The sequence below is a fragment of the Egretta garzetta genome, unplaced genomic scaffold (assembly GCF_000687185.1).
Source record: "Egretta garzetta isolate BGI_Z169 unplaced genomic scaffold, ASM68718v1 scaffold430, whole genome shotgun sequence".
Classification (NCBI taxonomy): domain Eukaryota; kingdom Metazoa; phylum Chordata; class Aves; order Pelecaniformes; family Ardeidae; genus Egretta; species Egretta garzetta.
The window spans coordinates 1933999-1953654 of NW_009258267.1; the positions used below are offsets into that span (position 1 = coordinate 1933999).

A 19656-nucleotide genomic window follows, 5' to 3' on the forward strand; every position below is an offset into this window, starting at 1 on the left:
AAGATTCTGTGTCCCCTTAGACATGATGTTACAAATGAATCTAGAGGAAAAATACAAAATCTTCATAGACTAGGGCAATCCATTTATAATCAGTTATGTGAAAATAAGTTTAAACGTGAGAGAAATGGATAAAGGGGCAATTCAGGTTGCTGTTGCTAGGAATGTTAAGTGCAAAGGAAACTTACAATATGAAAACAGTTGGAGGGTCAGAATTCTGGGGAGTTTTTGGTAAGGACAAAACTTTAACTTTACAGGAAAAGCGGAAAGAAAGCAGTTTGGTTTTTTTGTTACTGCAGAATAAGGTCAGAACAGGAAGCAAACCTGACTATAAAAATTTCTTTAAAAAGCTAATGCAGATGTTGAAGGGAATGCAAAAAAGGAGTGATTTTAAGAGTTAGATTGAGAATTTAAACTATGGGCAGTTGTAAAAACTTAAATATTTATTTTAATAATTGCTGATATTTATCCACCTTTCTTACCTGTGATTTGATACAATGGACAAATTCAGGTTTTTAATTTTATTGCTAATTGTAAGAGGTATCGAAGTTTGGAATTAGAGAAAAAAAAACTATATTTATTTGCTGTCCAAAAAGACAGTAATATTTTCATTTTGTTTCTCAGCAATGAAAAAAATGAAAAAGAAGAGGAGGAATCCACACACGAAGAGAAATCTGGTAATATCATCTTTCAAAATTGTTAATTTGAAAATTTTTTTTTTTTTTTTTTTTTTCTGCATTCACACTAAGAATTGTGAGAACCTCCATTAAACAGAATAACAAATGAAAGCTGTGGATTAGTGTTCCAGTTCAAATGCAAAGTCTTCAGAAAACATCACAGCAGAGTGTCAGAGGATAGTGTAGGATCTTCATGTTTGTTGTGGAATGTAATTTAAAGATCTGGAAAGACAAAATTGTACTACAGTCTCACAACTTGTTTTATACTGTGTTGCATTTGGAGGTAGTCAGAAAACTTGACTCCTAGGTTTCAGATTCGCAAGACATTCCAGCCTCTTCACCCAACTTTGCTGAGTAATATGTAAACCAACTGACTCCTGTTCAGGTATCACCCTGACCATTGTGGGTAAAGCTTTTCTTTATCTGAAAGCTAATGTAATTTTCATGTTAATTATTTGCATTTATTTGTAGCTCTCACGTCAGCTTTTTAGTCTGTCTTTGCAGTACGACTGTACAGCTGGTGTTCAGACAAAGGGTTTCAGGGGGTTGCTCTTGGTTTGTGCTTTTTTAGTTTTGAAGTGGATTTTTAACCTTTAGTGACTGATGTCTAAAAGAAAAACAGCAAAAAAGCCCCAAGCAACTGTCAATGAAAAACTGAAGAGAAGATGACCCCGATGTTGAAATACATCTTAATGTTTTTAACTGTCATCTGCATTTTTGTACTGTCTTTTCATACCTGAGCTTAATCTCTGTAATCTGCAGTATTACTCTTGCCTGATCTTTTTCCCAAATTTCCATGCTGCGCTCCTTCCATCTTGCTTATTTGTCTTTCACTTGCCATCTCTCTTTATTTCGATCTTCCTCGTTAACATATGATAGAGTGTATTCCCGTAATTTAATCAACAGATTGTATTTTCCAGTTTATATATTTAGCTGAACTTTTGAGAGGTCCCATTGTCAGGCTTGAATTTCCCAGACATACAGAAGCTGTGTTTGTAAACCTTAATGACAAAAAATCTTTTCTCCTTGCAAGTTTGATTACACTGTAGATTGCAAAAGATCATGGTAGTTATATTAGAAATGCTACAACAATTTGGTAGCCTTTTTCTGACCAAAATGGTGTAAATGACTAGGTTGTTACAGTCAGTTTTATGAAATTGATACTTTTGATTTTTAGGAAAACAGTTTCTATGGAATCCCTGGAATGACCAATCTGTGTGTTATGCGTGGTTTGGTTTAGTCTTGTCAAACTGCTATTTCATGAAGTAGCAAACGAAACAGTGGATAATACATGTGCAGGAATAGTATAAGCACTGTGTATGCCTTAAATCAGTATGAGAAAACTTTATTTTCAGCTGATCAGACTTCTCATGGTCCAAACCCAAAGAGAATGCTGAAATAGTGACTTTTCATAGAGTAGTTTTTACATATGAGTTAAACTGTGTGTCAGTTGTATTGATGACAAAACACAGGAAGAACACATTGTAAACCAGAGTTTTGCAGTGCTCTAGATTTAAGCATTACAGATAATGCAGACACTGAAGCCTGTAACCATGGGAGTTGAGTGGGGGAGATATGGCAATAGGGAATTGAAACTTGTGGAAGGATCTAGGTAACTGAGGGAAATACATTGGGCTTGCTTGTAAAATTACTCTCAGACACACTTGTGTTTTTAAATAATGCTTACTCTTGAGAGTGGCTGTTGGGCCACCAAAGCAGGTCAGAGGAAGCAGAATTACAGATTCTGAGCCTAAAAACTGCTAGAGTTGTGAAGATGGATGTACAGAGTACTTTGTCTACTAGGGGGGAAATGGCATCATTTCACCCCACAGTGAGAGAAAGTGATTGAATGTAAGGGGCCAATTCAAGTGTGCCTTGAGGAGACACAGGTAAAGTATATCTGATTGTAAGATGAACTTCATTTGAATTTAGAGATATTATGTGTGACTTCTGCTGTAGTTTTAGGACCACACCCCTCCTCAAAACCGTTCTGTTGCTTTTGTGAAAGGAGTAATAGTGGTAGTAGCTGTTCTTAGATGAGAGAAGAGGAAATAGCTTTCCCTTACTGCTTTATCTTCCTTGATTATTCATTCATTCTGTTCAACATTTATTTTAATCTTCAGGCAGCTACAGTGAAGATTTTGAAGAAGAAACAGATGCTATTCTTGCCTTTAAAACTGAGGGAAGTCAGGTGAATCAAAACATCATGTCAGGAGTTGATTTAAGTCCTCAGGAACAGGTATAACTTACCAAATGTTTGTATTACTTGCATGAATTGTAAAAGCTCTTCAATGTATAACTGTAAATATAGTAAACCTTTATATAATATGTACTGTCGAAAAGAAAAGAATATAGTGGTCCTGGGACTATATAGTTCTATTAAGGATATGCACTTTCCTGTGATAAATCACTGAAAGGATTAAGTTCTTCACAGGGTTTTCTGCTTACCCCTCCTTTGAATTAAGAACTGTGGATGGGAGTGCTCAAATGATGAGTTGAGGTTGGAGCCTCAGCCTCAGAATGGGAAGTGATTAATCTCTCTCTGCGACTCATTAAGGTGGTGTCTACACCAGCAAGTGAGGGAAGTAGTTCTGTACAAAGCGGTCTGGACAGAGGACCCAGAATCTACAGTGTATGAGGTTTTTTTTTTTTTACAGTTGATTACTGTCGTCTAGCTTAGTCAGGTCTTTTGATGTGGAGCACATCAGGTGCATTCCTGGAGTACACGTTCTGATTTGTTTTTTTTACAAAAGGAGCCTCTAGAGCACCACATGTTCCTCTATAATAGATAAATGGGTTTTTTTAATTTTTAAGTAAGTTTATTAGAGTAGCATTTCTAATAGTTGTTTGAAAAGAACAAATAGAATGGAAGTGTAATGTACTTACAGCTACATTATTTTCTTTTCTCAAATTACAATATAAAAGAACCAGGAAGGTGCAAAAATAATATTCCATTTACGTAGAGTAGCGTTTAGTTCCCAGTCACTTGTTAGAAGGTTTGTAGAGTACAGGATGCTGAGGACCTTTTGGCATCTTTAGGAGAGTTTTAGAGAAGTGCATATTCTTGGAGCATGAAAAACTTACTAAGCTCTAAGTTCTAGGAACTGTTCTTAGGTTTTGGACCAACTTTTAAAGTTCATCCAGATTTTTTCCCCCCCCTGAAATTCAAAAAGTAATATTTTTTTTTTTTTCTTTATATTCGTTAGGAAGAAGCAAATGCTGGCATGCTGGCTAAAGGTAAAATATAAACTTTGATCAGTAGGAGAATACTAAATGTAACTTTTTGAAACTTTCTTAGCTAATTTTTACTATTTTGATATTTTTCGCCTGATTTTATTGGGTGCTACTGAAAGTCTGTTGGACTGAAACGGTTAAAAATTAATCTATAGGTTAGCACTTCAAAGTGCAGCTCTTGCAATCAAAAGTTAATCAGTTTACCATTAATGGAATTAGAATAATCTATGTAGCATTTTTTCCATGTTTACTACATCAAGATAAGCATTGCTATACTTCTAATTCTAGTTTAGAGTATAAATAAGAGAATTGTGTTTTCTTTAACATTTATCTTCTTGGGTTTAGTTGTATTACTTGATTCACAAGATTCAACCACAGAACTTGAAAAGGCCGTTGAAACATCAGATGCAGCTCAAGGTGAACATTATCTGCCCGGAGAAGTCAGTGGAATTGCAATGAATGAAGCAGGTACGGGTTGCTTTAAAAATTTAAAAAAAAAAACAAAACAAAAACAAAAAAAAAACCCAACAAAACCGCACACAGCAAAACCCAAACTCCAAAATCTTACTTTGGTAGAATACATGGCTCTTATGTCTTCATTTGTTCTTAGGTTATCAGTGAAAAGCTCTGGGCTTTTAGTAACAAATCTTGAAAGGAGGAGGAGATATTTCAGGAAAGTGTCATGTGAAAAAGACAGCTTTTTACACTTGGTTATTGTAAAGTTGCTTTTGACCTTGCAGTTTGATTTCTTTTTTTTTTTTTTTTTAAATACCTCCTCCTTTGTTTATTCATCACAGCTAAAATTCTCCTTTGACAGCATTGAACATGATTATAAAATATATTCTTTTATCAAATTTTGTAAACAGTGTATGCCACTTATATCCAGAGTGTGGCTCTAATGGCATCTGTTAAAATAGATGACATACATTGTTAGTTTTAGTACTGATAAAATATTGAGGAGGTAGAGAGGCGTACAAACTGTAAATGAGACTATTTAGTATGTATTAATTAACTTGTCAACTGTTTATAGTAAAAAAGATATTTGAAAATATTTTTTTCACAACTGATTGCTGTTCTCGCCACGTAATAGACCAAGCTAGTAACTGAAACACAGGCTCCAGTGAGATGATTCCCAAAACAGAAAATCCTGTAGTGTCTCCTGTGAGCCTGCATTTTTCACAGGTGCTTCCTGTGGACAAACCACCAGTGACATCGAAGCGTTACACCAAGCATACCATCACATTGATCAGTCTTTGGGAGACACTGATGAGCAAAAACTGCACGATTCTGCAATGGCAGCCTCAGAATGCTTAGTGCAAGGTGTTCCACAAAATAGTGACATCTATTCAAAAAACATCTCAACTACTGAATCAGGTAAGTACCTTAAAGGCAGGCATGTATTGTACCAGCATGTAAAATGTGTGAAGTAGTAATATCTTTAATACTCCATTTATGAAACATTTTTAAATGTTGTCCTTTTTACAAATATGTTTTTCTAAGGGTTTTATTTATTTATTTATTTATTTAATTTTGCGCTCATTAGATTTACCTACTGTGGAAGAACTGATGAAACCAATTAAAGGATATTCGTGTAATATCAGAAGTTTTGATGTGGAGCCTGAAAGGTATTTATTTCAGAGTGCATTTTAAGAATTGTAATAACTTAAGTCCATTAACTATTTGTGAAAAACAGATTCTTAAAAAAAAAAATTCCCTAATTAAATACTAAAATTTCATTATGTCTTGCACTGGCATTATGGTGTTTGCAGTGAATTGTAGAACAAATATACAGGGTTAATAAACTTAGACCAGGGATTCCCAAACTTTGTTTGTGTGATAAGCAGCAATGTTTGCCAAATCATTTGGAGCAGTGTTCCTCACTCTCAGAGCTACCACAACTCGGATCTCTGCTTGCTCAGTCTTCTTTCCCTTCCCCCATACATGGATTTAAGCTCACATCCTATCCTAGTTCTCCAACCTCCATAATCTAAGATCAAATCCTCTTATTCTACTTACTCCCATGATTCTTACTAACCTGTGTTCCTTCTGATTTGCTCCAACTGTTGTGTCTAGAGCAGAAAGCACAGGCCCTGGAACTGTCAGAAATCGGTTATGCTTAGCAAATGAGTTTTGGGAGCTTACCATGTAGCTGTACCCAGCAGAAATTACCATTCGTTGTTTTATTAGCATTAATTGCATGCTTGCAGGTGTTGATCTTGTAGTTGAGTTTGGTACCTCCACAAAAACAGTCACTGCTGAGAAATGGCTCTTGTTCAACAGCGTGGGAGTGAATTTGTATAACTAAACCTGCAAGGCTGTTTTTAAAAAGAGCCTAGTGGCTCTTTCAAATTCAAGCAGCCTTTAAAGCTGATACCTAAAGGAAAAATGGCCCACTTTTTCCAGAGCGGTAGAAAAGCAAAGGGTGAAAGTCTTGTTATATATGACTTTATTCCTTTCTCTTGTAGTCCTGTGAAACTGGTAGGCAGCACAGCAAATGACCTCATCAGCCACTCGTCCTTTAAAGAACACCAGAATAATACAGTTTGGGAGACAGACTTATTTGAGAAGTTTAACAGAGAAGACAGCATCTTTCTGCAGACAGCTGTAAATGACGATAAGCTTCAGAGGGTGACTGAGAAAGAAATTCAGACCAGTGAAGTACAGCCTGATGTGCTAAGAGAAAAAATAGTACAAGACTCTCTGCTTTCACAAAGCAGCAAAACTAAACAAGTAAGTAACATCAACCAGATTTTTCTTATATGGAAATACATTTAAAAACTGTGTATTTTTAGACTGCCTGTCATTTGATTATGCTCTGACGTTTAGAAATGGAGAGACTGTTGCTGTTTTTCTTGAAACTCTCGTGTTACTGTTGCTATTGTTAGAGGTAGCCAAATCCAGTGGACTTTGGGACCAGTGGGATTCTTCCTGTTCCAGCCCAATATGTGCAAGGCTGCTGTGGTTCCATGTCCCCAGCTCAAGCTTGTAGGGCATCTGAGCATGTGTTCCCATCAGGGGGATGTGTATAAACACACACAGGCTCAGAATAGAGGTCATACCTACAGAGAGGACAGGTAGAAATACAGTTCAGTAAGAATGTAGGAGAGACTGCAATGATCACTGTAGGGCTTAGTCAGACAAGTGTACTGACCAGCAACCTGGTCGTGTCACCAGCTTCTTTAATCTTATTTTCCCTCTATTTCCCACACTTGTTCCTACTTGATCCACCTTAATCTCTCTCTTTACCTGTTTTTTGTCCTTTCCCTAAACATCATGTAGGTTTTGCACATTCTTGCAATTCTCTCAAATGTTCCATAACAAGATTTATGCAATCACAGATCTTGTCCCTGCACCCCCAAATTCTCTTCTCCTTGCATCCCATAAATTAGCCCCACGCTCCTTTAGGCAATCACCTCTTTTTTTGCCACACATTGCAGAGAGAGAGTTTGTTTGGCTGATTCATCACCAGGGCCAATGGGCTAAGCTTTCTCATTTGCTGGTCTTGGGAGTTGCGTGCTCTGTTTTTGATGATCAGTTTAGTAGCGTTCCTCTGCCTGCCACTGTTCCTCTCTTTATCACTGTGTTTCTGTGTTCACTTTGATTAACCTTTAGTCATGGGCTTCCTGCTTTGGTAAGCTAAAGATCCTGTAATGTAATACAACTTCCCAGAACAGTTAAACGGAGCCAGTACAAAACACTTGGACTACATATACTCCTGAAGTAGTAAAATTCTGCAAAATGACATACTATCAATTTGGTTAAAAATTATGCTTCCTGCTGCCCCGAGTCGTACAGCTGTGTAATTCTGGTAACTGGTTCTATGTTTTAGTAGTGAAAGCTACCTTCAGGTTACACTAGAGCCTAAAACTTGTTTTAAACAAATGTGCTCTATCACAGGCTCTTCGGTCTTGTTCCTTGAAGAATGAACCATCAGAATCAATAACAACTAAACCAGTGTTGTACAGAAATAGCAGAAGTCCAGCACCTTTGCATAAAAAGAAGTCTTCATATGGTCCTCATGGGGTGGTTAGAAGTTCTGCATATGGGAAACCCACTTCACTCTCAAAACAGTCTTTTCCAGTTAATGAAAAGAAAACACCAAAAGAAACTTTCAAAAAGACTGGTGTGAAATCCAAAAGCCCCACAAATAGAGCAAGATCTAAAGGTAATTCTATTATAAGAACTCTGAGTTTTAAGAGCCAGAGAGCTTTGCTGTTCATGCTTCACATTTAAAAAATAAAAAATTCAAAATGCTATTAAGTACTGAATTTTTTTCTATATCAGCATGAAGTTGCTGGAAGAAAGACTTTTAAATAAAGCTTTGCGCTCTAGTCTTGTTTCATTTCCACTCGCATATGCCACCAATACATTTGAGAGTCACCTATTGTTCACCAGTAGGACCAAGACAATCAAAAAAAGCTGATGTTCAAAAATAAGTATCTACAAGATACATTTTTCATTACAGTAAATGCGAAGATTTGCTGACACACCAACTTCTCTGTGTGATGCCAAATTTCTATTCTTAGCTGCTGCTTTTTATCTTTGCTTTCCTAGAGTACAAAGAAAGCACTAAAAAGAAAGTCCTATTTTCTGTTCATGTCTCTTGTAATACTAAAGAAAGGAGAATACCAATGTAGTCCTGTGAAAGCTGAGTTGCAAGTAAAGGTCTGAACTTTTATTTTCGGCTGAAGCCTGAAGAGTTTCATGAGATAATTCAGCTTAGCATCTTTGCAAATGATCTCTAAGGCATGGGAAAATAACTCTACAGATGCCCAGGTTTTAGCACACTTCTAGCGTGTAATGCTATTAAAAGCCCTGCAAGTAGTGTTGGGAAAAGCAGTTTAGGATTATGTTGCCCATCTTAGGGAGATGCTTCGGTGGCAGCCATCAAACTAAGAGACCTTAGTTCCTCAGTACATTGCTGTGGTGCTCCCTGGAGAAGAGGGTGTCCAGCCAGATGGAGGTGGTGGAATGAATGACGAGTCCCGAGGAAATGAGTCCACTAGCCTCATTCAGACATGTTCTTCCCTCTCTAGCTGTAGCCATTCTGCATAGCAATTTCAGGTGACTTCAGAAGTTAATATCACTGGGATGCATTCTGCAGGAACCTCTAAAGCTAGGAAGAGAATGACATTGAATCAAATAATTCCCTAATCATCCGTGCAAAGGGAGCACCTTTGTGAGGGCATAGTGTGAGAAATGTAAAAAGTATTATGGAAGATGATCACTGCCTGTTTGTTTTCAGGTATAACATGCCTGAGCAGGAGCTCTTAGCTTAAATGGCTGTAGGCAGAAATGAAATGGCAGTTTGTAGTTACTACCTATATTTCAGAAGACTAAGATGTGAATAGTTCCACGTATCTTAGTTACTATCTAGGGGGAACTTCCCTGATTTTTAGTTTCCAGTCAAGTTGCTATTTGATGCAACAAATAAATGTTGCATGTCTTTGTATGCTGGAGTCCATCTTGAAAATTGCTGTGTCTTACCTATAGTTTGAAATACGTTATATTTCTGTATACTTAGGTAACTGGCCACTTCTCGAGCAGAGAACTGAGGTTAACCTTGTTTCATGAAGGATTTATTATCCAGCTACTTGTTTCAATTGTTCCTTTGGGGTTTGTTGGATCTTGTCATCAGTTCCTTACTTAAAAGAAAAACTACAACATTTTCCATGATGTCTCATTGTCCTCAAGTTTCTATATTTAATTCAAAATTCAGGTTGTAGAATACTTAATTTATATGCCTAAGGTGTGGATCACATGAATAGATTTTTTTGAAAGGATGCTAAATTCTGAATTTAATTTTGTTCTATTTTACTTTCTGCCTAAATGAAGAAGCCTTATTTGCTACTAGGATAATAAGATCTGCAACAAATGAACCAACTTCGAAGGGAAGTATTAACAGAGTTATGTCTGGCCAATCAGTTGTTAATAATCTCGGACACCAGGCTGTGGATTATTGCAGGCAGTATCAGCACGTAAGTAATAATCAGTGATGCTCCTAACTATAGTATGTACAACTTGGTTTGCAAGCCTATTTTGTCAAGACTCTTAATAATTATCGCAAGATTGGAAAATGCTGAAAAATTGAATAAAGACTTTTCTTTAGTCAAATACTAGTTTTTGCTTTTAAAATATGCAAGGATAACCATACTGCTTTTCAGTTGCTTGGATGATTCTACTGCTTGGGTGGTTCTGTATACTTAAAGTTGGAATGCTTATTAATTTCCAAAAAAATACCATTTTGTGGTAGAAAAGGGGGAAATTTTAAATAAAACTTATACTTAAAGTATTCTATTATGAATGTTAAATAGTACCACTGTTTGGGATTTTTTTCTGTCTGTATTGCATTGAAAATTTAATTGTATCTTCTGTCTTCTCCAAGATTACTGAATTTACAGCACCATGATGGATTTTCCTTATTCCTTATGAGCTGTATAAAAAAAAAAAAAAAAATATGTACACACACTCATTGAATATCTAAATAATTACTGCTTTTCAAAAAGTAAGATGCATAATGGAATAATTTTGGTAGCTGTGTAGTGGCTCTCATACGAGAGGTGTATGTTTGTTGGTGGTTTTCTGGCTTGTTTTCCTCATGTATTTTGGAAATGAGAAAGTAGCTCATTAAAGTAAATGCAAGATGTTTTGCTGGGTTTTTTTTTTTTTTCTTTTCAAGTGCCTTATGTAGTTGCTGAGAGCCAGACAAGACAGTTAAATAAAATTCATGAGGAGAATTTTTGGTAAGCAATCAACTCATTGTAATGTTTCCCTGGATTTTTCTCTTCACTAGGATTTATCATTTTCCCCTATCAAAAGTTGTGATAGAGAACTATATTTGCTAAAACGAGTACAAGTTGCAGAGGAGGACCTGAGTACAGCTCGTGATTTGATTCAACAGCTAACCAGCACGGTTTCACAAAAAGAGAAAGAAATGGAGACAAAGATAGTAGAATTGAAAACACAGCATGAAAAAGAGCTTTCTCAGTTGGGTCAGGAAAACTATGTTCTTCAGAGTAAGGTACTTTATCATCTCTTGTGTCCCATTACTGTAGAATAGGAGAAACATTGCTTCTGGAGATTAAATTAATGCTATTTTACGTGAGTTAATGAGCAGAAAATCCTGATTTTCACACACACTGCTAGTCTGTAAATGCATACCCGCTGTTACATTTATTGCTTATAAGACATGATCTTTTTTTTTTTTGGTCTACAGAGATAAAGTATGTTATCCCAAGTTCTTTTAGTTTGCTGTTTTGAAATTTCTGCAGCAGGTTTTTTGCAAAGATTTACCTCACTGTTATGTGTTTAAAAAAAAAACCAACCCAAACCACAAAAAAACACAAAACAAAACAAAACCAAAAAACCCAAACCCATACTACTTGTTATAGTGAAGTACCATATGATGAGATATTGTTTATTTACTGGATGCATTTTTCAATGTTGTGTTTTGTCTATATGGCATATTCCCAGGGTTATTCCACTGTACCCTCCTGTCTAGATACAGAAGAGAGAGGGTAAAACTTTGTTAACTTTTCCCAAACTTTTTATGCTTTGTTCGTGTTTTGTAACGATCCTGTAAAACTCCAGTAATATGGTTGGCTCGTTGGTCTGCTTTCATATCCTAATGAAAAGTTTGATCTATTTATATTATCAAAGTCCAGTCTTATAGAGAATTCCATATTGCTAACAAAACTTTCTTATTAATCGTGTGTCTTCTTTCTTTCTGAAAGTTAAGAAGTATGGAAGAGCTGACTCAAGAAAAGAGATGGACCCATCATACAGCAACAGTTCCTGTCACTGAGGAAAAACTGGCACAAATACAAAAAGAAATCGAAGATCAAGAGGTCATTATTCAAGGTTATCAACAGGTATAGCACACAGCATATTGAGCTGTGTCCTAGCCAGTTTCAGAAAAAATATTGTTTGATGGTTGCTACTTTTTTTTTTTTTTTGCAGTTATCTTGCCGTCTAAAAAGTGGATGAAACATAGGTGTGAAGGGCAAACATGTATTGCACATTTAAAAAGCATTTCACACGTGTCTCGTTTGGGTTAAGTTTTTCCACGATTCCCTGTAACTGTTCTGAATTGTAAAAATAGGCTGACTTGTCAGTTGAGAACTAGGAAAATACTTTATGACCAATAAAGAAACACAAACTTTTTGCCCCAAATGTACAAGAAAACTAGTATTTTTAAGCCAAATGAGAAATCTGGAGGGTTCTGGTTTTAAGATGTTTTTCACAGGATCAGAGCGGCTGATTTCAAGGAAACCTTATTAGTGTCCCTGATTTTTATTACTTAGTCAAGTGTAGAAATAGATAATGCAAGCTTAATAATCCCTTGGCATACTTGCTGCTGTAAAATCAAATAGGTTAGTTTAACCAGCTGGTGCTCAGCAGCATTTCTTGGTATAGGCACAATGGCTGTGAGCATCCTGAATCAGTGATGGTTTGTGTCCACAGGATTGGAGCATGGGCAGGCTGAGCTCTGGTCTATCAGCACCCACCCATGTATGTGCTTTTATAATATAGTTGGGCTAGCTTTGCAGGGGAACTGACCTAGGTTCTCCAGAGTGAACAGACACTGGGACAAGACTGTAGAGGTCACTGTGTGCTACTTCAGCCTAAAGACAATGAAAGTAGATATCCATTTTAAAAAGTTTAGTAATAAACCACTTAACGTTTGCTTCCGCTGTATCAGCAGGCAGATTATGCAAGTCGTAGACAGTTGGTTTTGAACTGGATAAAACAGTTATTAATGAACATTCTTTAACTTTGTCTGTTTCATCTTAGGAAAATGAGAGGTTATACAAACAAATGAAAGAGCTACAAATCCAAAACAAAAAAAATGAGGAACGAATGTTTAAGGAGAATCAGTGTTTAATGTCTGAATTAATAGCCCTAAGGTAGGCTCCTTTAAACATCTGACCTAAAAACTCTGGAGTTTTCAGCTGTGTTTATTTATTTATGAAGAATCACTGCAGAGTCTGTCAGGTGTGTGTTTTCTAGTGTTTCTTGGGTTTGTGGTTTTGTTTTTTCTTTCGAGAAATCATTGATGTTGATTATGGGCACTTAATTTCTTAGTCTTCTTGCTGACGTTGCAGACCTGTGGGAAGACTAGCGTCTTCCATTTGGGGAATATTTCAGTGCTAAAATTCAAATACTTATTCAGATCAGAATGTGTAATACATGTGCTACACTCGTTCTGGTGTTACAGCTCTACTCAGGCATCAAAACATTTTGATACTGTTGTAAGATACACAATAGATGAGGGGCCACGAGAGATCCTGGTAGTGAAGGAATCATTAGATTCACTGCACTGTAAGATTTGTGTCCTGTGCTAGTAATGAGATAAAAACCTAGCAGTTGGGTGTACTCCTAATTTACAAATCTTTGCTTGGGAGACGTCTGTAGTTGAGTTCCACTGATGCAAAGTAGGTTTTGTTTCCCTCCCTTGTGTAGTCCTAACAAGCAAGTTTGTGCAAGGTGAGAAGATTTCACCATACAGGTGACTTTTTTTTTGTATAAAGATGTACTGCTTAGTTGCTTCTTTCTTTGTTTTGAGCCGGCACGGATTGACTTAGTGGTACTGTTTGGGGTGGGGTGGGGGGTTAGTACGCCACTGTTAGTGTGCCAGGTCACCACATTGCCTAACTTTGCTGTTGCCATTTAGAGAAAAGATAGAAAAGACTAATGTCCAGTCACGAATCATGCAGAATTCTGAACCAGCCAGAAACCAGAGTTTCACAGAACTGATTTCAGAGCTTCGAGCAGCACAGGTAAGTATACACCAAGCCTGGTTTTTATGTGTTCTTAGAAAAAACGCATAACCATTCATATTGTGGAGTAATAATGTAAATTAAGTAGTGGACTAATAATGCAAATTAAGTAGTGGAGCATGCTGCTCTTCTACGGCATTAATTATTTGCCATACTCGTATATCACAAGTGTCTGATCAAATTAACTTTTGGAGGTAATCCCCTAAGACACGGATTCACTGAAAGAAGTGCAGTGTTGCCATGTTTCCTGGCAATTCTGAAATATCTTGTGAGAGCTTGCATAAAAGTAGCAATACCTCTATAGCTTTCTCACATAAATCTCAGTTCTGTCCAAAGTAAGTTCTAGAAAAGAACACCAAAGTGAAAAGAATCGTTTGTTATTCACTCACGTAACCTTTTTTGTAGTCCTACAGATGCTTGTGTTTTTGATGGAGGATGTTTAGTAAGCTTCATGTTAAAATTAAAGGTTTTCAGGAACTTCTGTTGCTCTGCTTACTGCAACCGGGCACTGTTCTGGTACATACTTCCTCTGACAGATCAGAAATTAAAAGCTGCTGCTTCTGTTTCTGGGTGGGTTTTGTTTTGTTGGGTTTTTTTTTAAATAAAAAGAAAACAAACCCCCAGAAAACCAAAACCAAACAACAACTGGTTAGGTAGGTGATAAGAGGATCTGGATCCAGTAAGCTTCAGGACCAGCAGAGGTGTTCCTGGTCTGATAGAGCTGACTTTGAGCTCTTAAGACTCCAGGGGCTCCCCTAGTTCCAACCTCATAGGTGTTGTTGATACACTTCCCTGTCCTTAGGTCCAGCCTGTATGAGGCTGAAGACCCAAAGGTGGAGAGAGACACACAGACAACACTAACACGGTCAGGCACACAGATAATGGAGAGCAGTGCCTTTGCTCACACCACACAAGTATAAACAGTACTCTTGGACAAAACACAAGGGGCACATAGGGGCTGATACTGTTCAGCAGATCAAGATAGGAGTTCGCTAGTGGTAACACACATATGTGCACATGCTGGCCATTGCTGGCCCTAAATGTCCATTCACTGGCTGGCCCCAAAAATCTCAGCTTCCTCGCCCAGTTGCTGCTCCCTGTACCTGTGGATCCCTAGGACCAAGGGCCTCCATCTCCAGAGGCTGGCACTGAGACCTTTTGTCCTACTTAGTCTCAAAGTTTGCTAGTGATTGCATGTAAACAGAACAGAGCGCATGGAGAAAATGGGGAGAAATCGAATGTAGTAAGATGAACTGTTGGACAATGCATCTGTCCATTTAGGCTACAGTCTTAAGTCTTAGAAATAAGTAAAGCTATTTTCTTTACTGACCATCTCAAATGGCAGCTGTTTTCTACTTTTAAGACAGTTATGTAAGAGTTACTAAAAAAAAAAAAAAAAAAATTTTTTTTTTTTTTTTTTTTTTTTTTTTTTTTTTTTTTTTTAATGTTTAGCTTAAGTATTCCTATGCTCTGCTATAGTAAGGCCTGAGAATAATACCAAAGCTAGAAAACCTCATTGCTTCTGTGGTCTGACGCAACTGTTGTGATTTAATCATTTTATGGTGAAAAAGCATGTTCGGGTTTTTTGTATGACCATGTGGGTTTAGTTTTTCTTGTCTTATTGTTTTCTCCAAAATTCAGAAGGAAGAAACTAAATTACAGGAAGAGATAAGACGTCTCAAACAAGATAAGCAAGCTCTTGAGGTAGACTTGGGACAAGCAAAGAAGGAGAGAGATTTAGCAAAAGTCCAGATTGCATCCACATCAGGTAAAGCATCTTCATTTTCTTGAATAATTTTGCCTAGTCTGTGCTTCCCTAGATAAATATATAACTAAACCTTGTTTCTTACTAAAACGTTACTTAGTCAAATGCATTTAGACCACTTCCAAATATTGGCTAAACTTCTAATAAAAGCATACAGTGAAGGACATGCTACAGTACCTTTGGCACTCTATTAGAAAGCCTTTTCTTGTATCCAGCCAAACTCTTTGTTGTTGCCTATTAAGTTTGATTGTTTGCCCATCTTCCACTGGGCATGGAAAACATGATTCCATTAATATGACAACTTTGTTCATAAGAAAAGATTTACAATGTTGCATCTTAGTCTCCCATTTAGATCTTGCCCATTTTTTACCTATAACTTATGCCTTGTGACTTTTTTTTCCAACATTCTTACCAGAACTCTTTCCAGTTTGATGTTTGCTTTCTTAATGAGAGGGCCAGAAACGGGACTCTTCCACTTCCAGTATCAGGCATCACAAGTGCTAAGATTTGTAATATTTACCTCCATGTCTCCTCAAAATGTATGATCCCTAAATGGGAGGAGTATGGTCAATACATATCTAAGCATATATTCTATATTGTCATCCATGTTGTTACTGAAATTTGTTTACTAGAACGTGATCAAGAATAGATCCCACTGGGAGTGAAGAATAGATCCCTCAGAGTGAAGAACTTCTTCACTCTGAGGGTGGCAGAGCACTGGAACAGGCTGCCCAGGGAGGTTGTGGAGTCTCCTTCTCTGGAGATATTCAAAGCCTGCCTGGATGAAGTCCTGTGTAGCACGCCCTAGGTGAGCCTGCTTTAGCAGGGGGATTGGACTAGATGATCTCCTGAGGTCCCTTCCAACCCTTACGATTCTGTGATTCTGTGGATTCTGTTTTCCATACTTCCCATGGTAAGCTGTGAACCATTGCGTACTACTATGTATGAGAGGAAAAAAAGGTTTGGCTGGGGTTTTGGGGGGTTTGGGGTTTTGTTGTTGGTTTTTTTTTTTTTTTTTTCAAATGCTGTGCATTTTAAAATCCTAATCAGGGTCTGGTTTTAAAATTTTAATGCAGTAACAGGATAGTCAAAGGAGTAAATGTCTGAAATGTCCTGAGAAGGATCGTGTTGACCAGTTACCTCTTTAATACATAATTACTAATAAAACAATACTAAGGATGTTTTATTATTGTAGATGAGAAGACTTACGAATTTAAAATTATAGAAGAATCATACAAACAGGAAATTACTCATTTAAAAAGACGACTTCAGTGGTATGCAGAAAATCAAGATCTTATGGATAGAGATACAGCCCGTCTTAAAGATGCAAGAGAAGAAATTGAGAAACTAAAACTAGAGGTGGTAATATCTAGCTTTATCTAAGAAGTTGGAACTTAAAATTATTTCTTTTCTAGTGATGACTATAATGGAATTCTGTCCTTCATAATAATCCCACTTTTTTCAAGGAAAAAAACCATGTAAACTCTTTATAACCTTTAAATCAAATGCCAAATTGATATTACTGCATATGCAGTAACAGTTGCAAGTACAGAATGCTTAAAATCTGGTTTTGCTCCTATTGGATATCTTGATGATTGCAAAAGTAATATATTTCTTTAAAACCTGCAAATTATTTGAGTAAGAGAAGGAAGTCCGTTGTTACATTAACAACTTGGAACATCCCTCTTGTCGTTCTGTTTTCTTCCTTTTTACTCTATGATAGCACAGGTGACACTCACTTTTTCTCTTAAGTACCCATTCTAAATTATTTCTTAGAAAAATTCTCTGATTGCTGTAGTAGGGAGGAAAAACACAAAATGCTCAAAATGTAAAGCAAGCAAAACTAATATATGAACCTTGAATAGTTCTGAGATTTGCATTGCTTTTTTGTCAGGAGATTAGACTTAAGATTCACAGAAATAAAGAATTTTACCAATGATAAAATACAATTAATCTTGGAATTTTTTGGTGGTTTATTAGAGAGATCACAGATGGAAGGAGGTGCTTCTGAAGGAGCAGCCAGGGAAGGAGATCCCTTAAACAACACCATATCAAACTTTGATCAATATATCATTGCTGTGACAGAAAATATTTTTATTTGCATTTTCTCCAGGGCAGACTGGTGTTTAAAAACAATGAAGTGCTTTGACTTCACAGAAACAAATTAGTCAAACTATGCTGGCATAAAAACATTACTTAGGCTAACATTGCCAATGTTAGAGAGAAATCAAGGTAGGAATACTTGCAACTATACAAGGTGTAATATCCCTGTACAATGATCGCAGTGGCTGACACAGATAGGAAATTCAATTTTAGATTAAAGCTTTGAGTCTTTGTGGCCAGACTTTATGGGAGTGCAGGAGTATTAGCTATCACGTTCCTTCCCCTGATCTTGAGAGTCAGCTCTTATTTAGGCACAACACAATGTTGCTTTTTGGCTGTTTCTGTATCTCATCATGGAGCATAGCCTTGCAAAACACAAACTATTTCCTTAACTCACCCTGAATTCATGTAATGACACTGTAGTACTTTATATTATAGCTTATTAACCAAGCCTGCATACTGGAAGTATGGGAGAAAGAAGCATATTTCCTGGTCTGAAGACAAGAATGTCCCAGAGCTGAAGTTCTCTTCTAGATTTCCGTAGCTAGTTCAGCTCCTTTGATCTTAAGTGCCTCGAAGAAGCTGTAACTTAAGTTTAAGAACCTGAAGAATCAGTTCGTGCAGAAATTACTATTACCAGGTTTTAAGTTGCAGAATACTTCCGTTATATTGTGTGTGTTTGAAATGCTTGCTTTTGTACTACAGGACAATGTCTCTGAATATATATTTCAATTTATTTTCTCATAAATTGTATAGGTTGAAAAGCTCAGAGCTGAAGCTGGAGACCAGAGTATGCAACAGAAGAAACGTTTGCGAGACAGAGCAGCAGATGCTAAAAGAATTCAGGATCTTGAGCGACAAGTATGCAATAATAGAACTGTGTTCCATTTAACCTTTATTTCAGTTACTCAGTCTGTTACAACACTTACCAGCCCTTTCATAAGGATAAAGCATTGAATGAAGCCCTATGATAAAGTAACTTGTGCTATGGAACACTCTTAACACAAAAGGCTTCAATTATTTACTTGCAAAGGGCTCTTCTGCTACTATGTTCTAATAAGCTACTTACTGCTATCCCTTTTAAAATCCTTTAACATACTGTTTAGAGTTTCTTGGAAAGGGGCAAGAAGGCAAAAGCACACACAAGCATGTTGTTTATCTTCTAAGATTCCTTCAGTATATGTTCGGCAATCCCTGAACCAATTTCAACCGAGCTGATTCAAGAGTAGGGGTTTAAATTTTATTGGATTCCTACAAGATTCATGAAAATTGGGGGGGTAGAGACCTTACAATCCATGCTGCTACTGAGGAAAGGTCAGGTGGGAGTGGGCCTTTCTGAATTTTAGGAGAAGACAGCTGCATTTGGAAGGGATGCAGGACGAATGGGAAAGAGCCTCTGCAGTATTCTAACGTGAAGAATATCTTGTCCGTAGATAAAAGAGGGTCTTGTCATCAGTCTTGCATGCAAGGTTTAGTTTTACTTTATTGCAGACTCCAAAACAAAAGGCATATAATCTGTTACTGGGAGAATAATTTCAATACTGTTATGAAATATCTTTGCAACAGTTGGAAAAGTAGAACATGAATGTAAGACCAGGAAAAAAGCAAATACTTTAACAGTATTAAGAGCCATATACAACTTAAGTGCTAAGAAAGTAACTAAAAGGTCTGTTTGACATAAGACAATCTGAAGACGCATCTCTAATTTTCATTATTTGCCCAGCTTAAGTGGATGACATTTGTTAACATTCTGTCACTTATTTCAATTCACTTTTCATTAGAACTTAATTCTTTTTGACTTCTGACTTAATTTTATTTTTATAGATCAGAGAAATGGAAGGAATTCTAAAAAGAAGGTATCCAAATTCTTTGCCTGCTTTAATTTATGCTGCTGCTGCTGCTGAGAAAACTAATGATCTTTCAGCTAAAACACACACAGTTGATTTTTTGGAGAGAAGAATAAAAAAGTTAGAAACAGAACTTGAAGGTAAAGATGATGAAGCTAAAAAAAGTCTCCGTGCCATGGAACAACAATTTCAAAAAATAAAGGTAAAAGTTGGAGGGTTGTTGCTTACTCTACTCTACAGGTAACGGTCACCGG

General features: G+C 36.8%; 1 protein-coding gene across 10 annotated transcripts in view; it reads left to right on the forward strand.

Moving 5' to 3' along the window:
• Positions 1 to 19656, forward strand: part of CEP162 (centrosomal protein 162) — a 45633-nt gene that overhangs the window by 13326 nt on the left and 12651 nt on the right. For 9 of the 10 annotated variants that reach the window (XM_035903938.1, XM_035903917.1, XM_009649095.2 and 6 more), the window contains 17 exons: positions 622 to 674; positions 2798 to 2913; positions 3881 to 3911; positions 4254 to 4376; positions 5091 to 5282; positions 5452 to 5533; positions 6374 to 6638; positions 7806 to 8073; positions 9744 to 9886; positions 10702 to 10929; positions 11642 to 11779; positions 12702 to 12814; positions 13582 to 13687; positions 15329 to 15455; positions 16648 to 16811; positions 18312 to 18416; positions 19380 to 19604. In XM_035903938.1, the coding sequence (XP_035759831.1) occupies positions 622 to 674; positions 2798 to 2913; positions 3881 to 3911; positions 4254 to 4376; positions 5091 to 5282; positions 5452 to 5533; positions 6374 to 6638; positions 7806 to 8073; positions 9744 to 9886; positions 10702 to 10929; positions 11642 to 11779; positions 12702 to 12814; positions 13582 to 13687; positions 15329 to 15455; positions 16648 to 16811; positions 18312 to 18416; positions 19380 to 19604 (2479 nt within the window). The remainder of the gene's footprint in view (positions 1 to 621; positions 675 to 2797; positions 2914 to 3880; positions 3912 to 4253; positions 4377 to 5090; positions 5283 to 5451; positions 5534 to 6373; positions 6639 to 7805; positions 8074 to 9743; positions 9887 to 10701; positions 10930 to 11641; positions 11780 to 12701; positions 12815 to 13581; positions 13688 to 15328; positions 15456 to 16647; positions 16812 to 18311; positions 18417 to 19379; positions 19605 to 19656) is intronic. The other variant, XM_035903949.1, reaches the window with a different exon arrangement.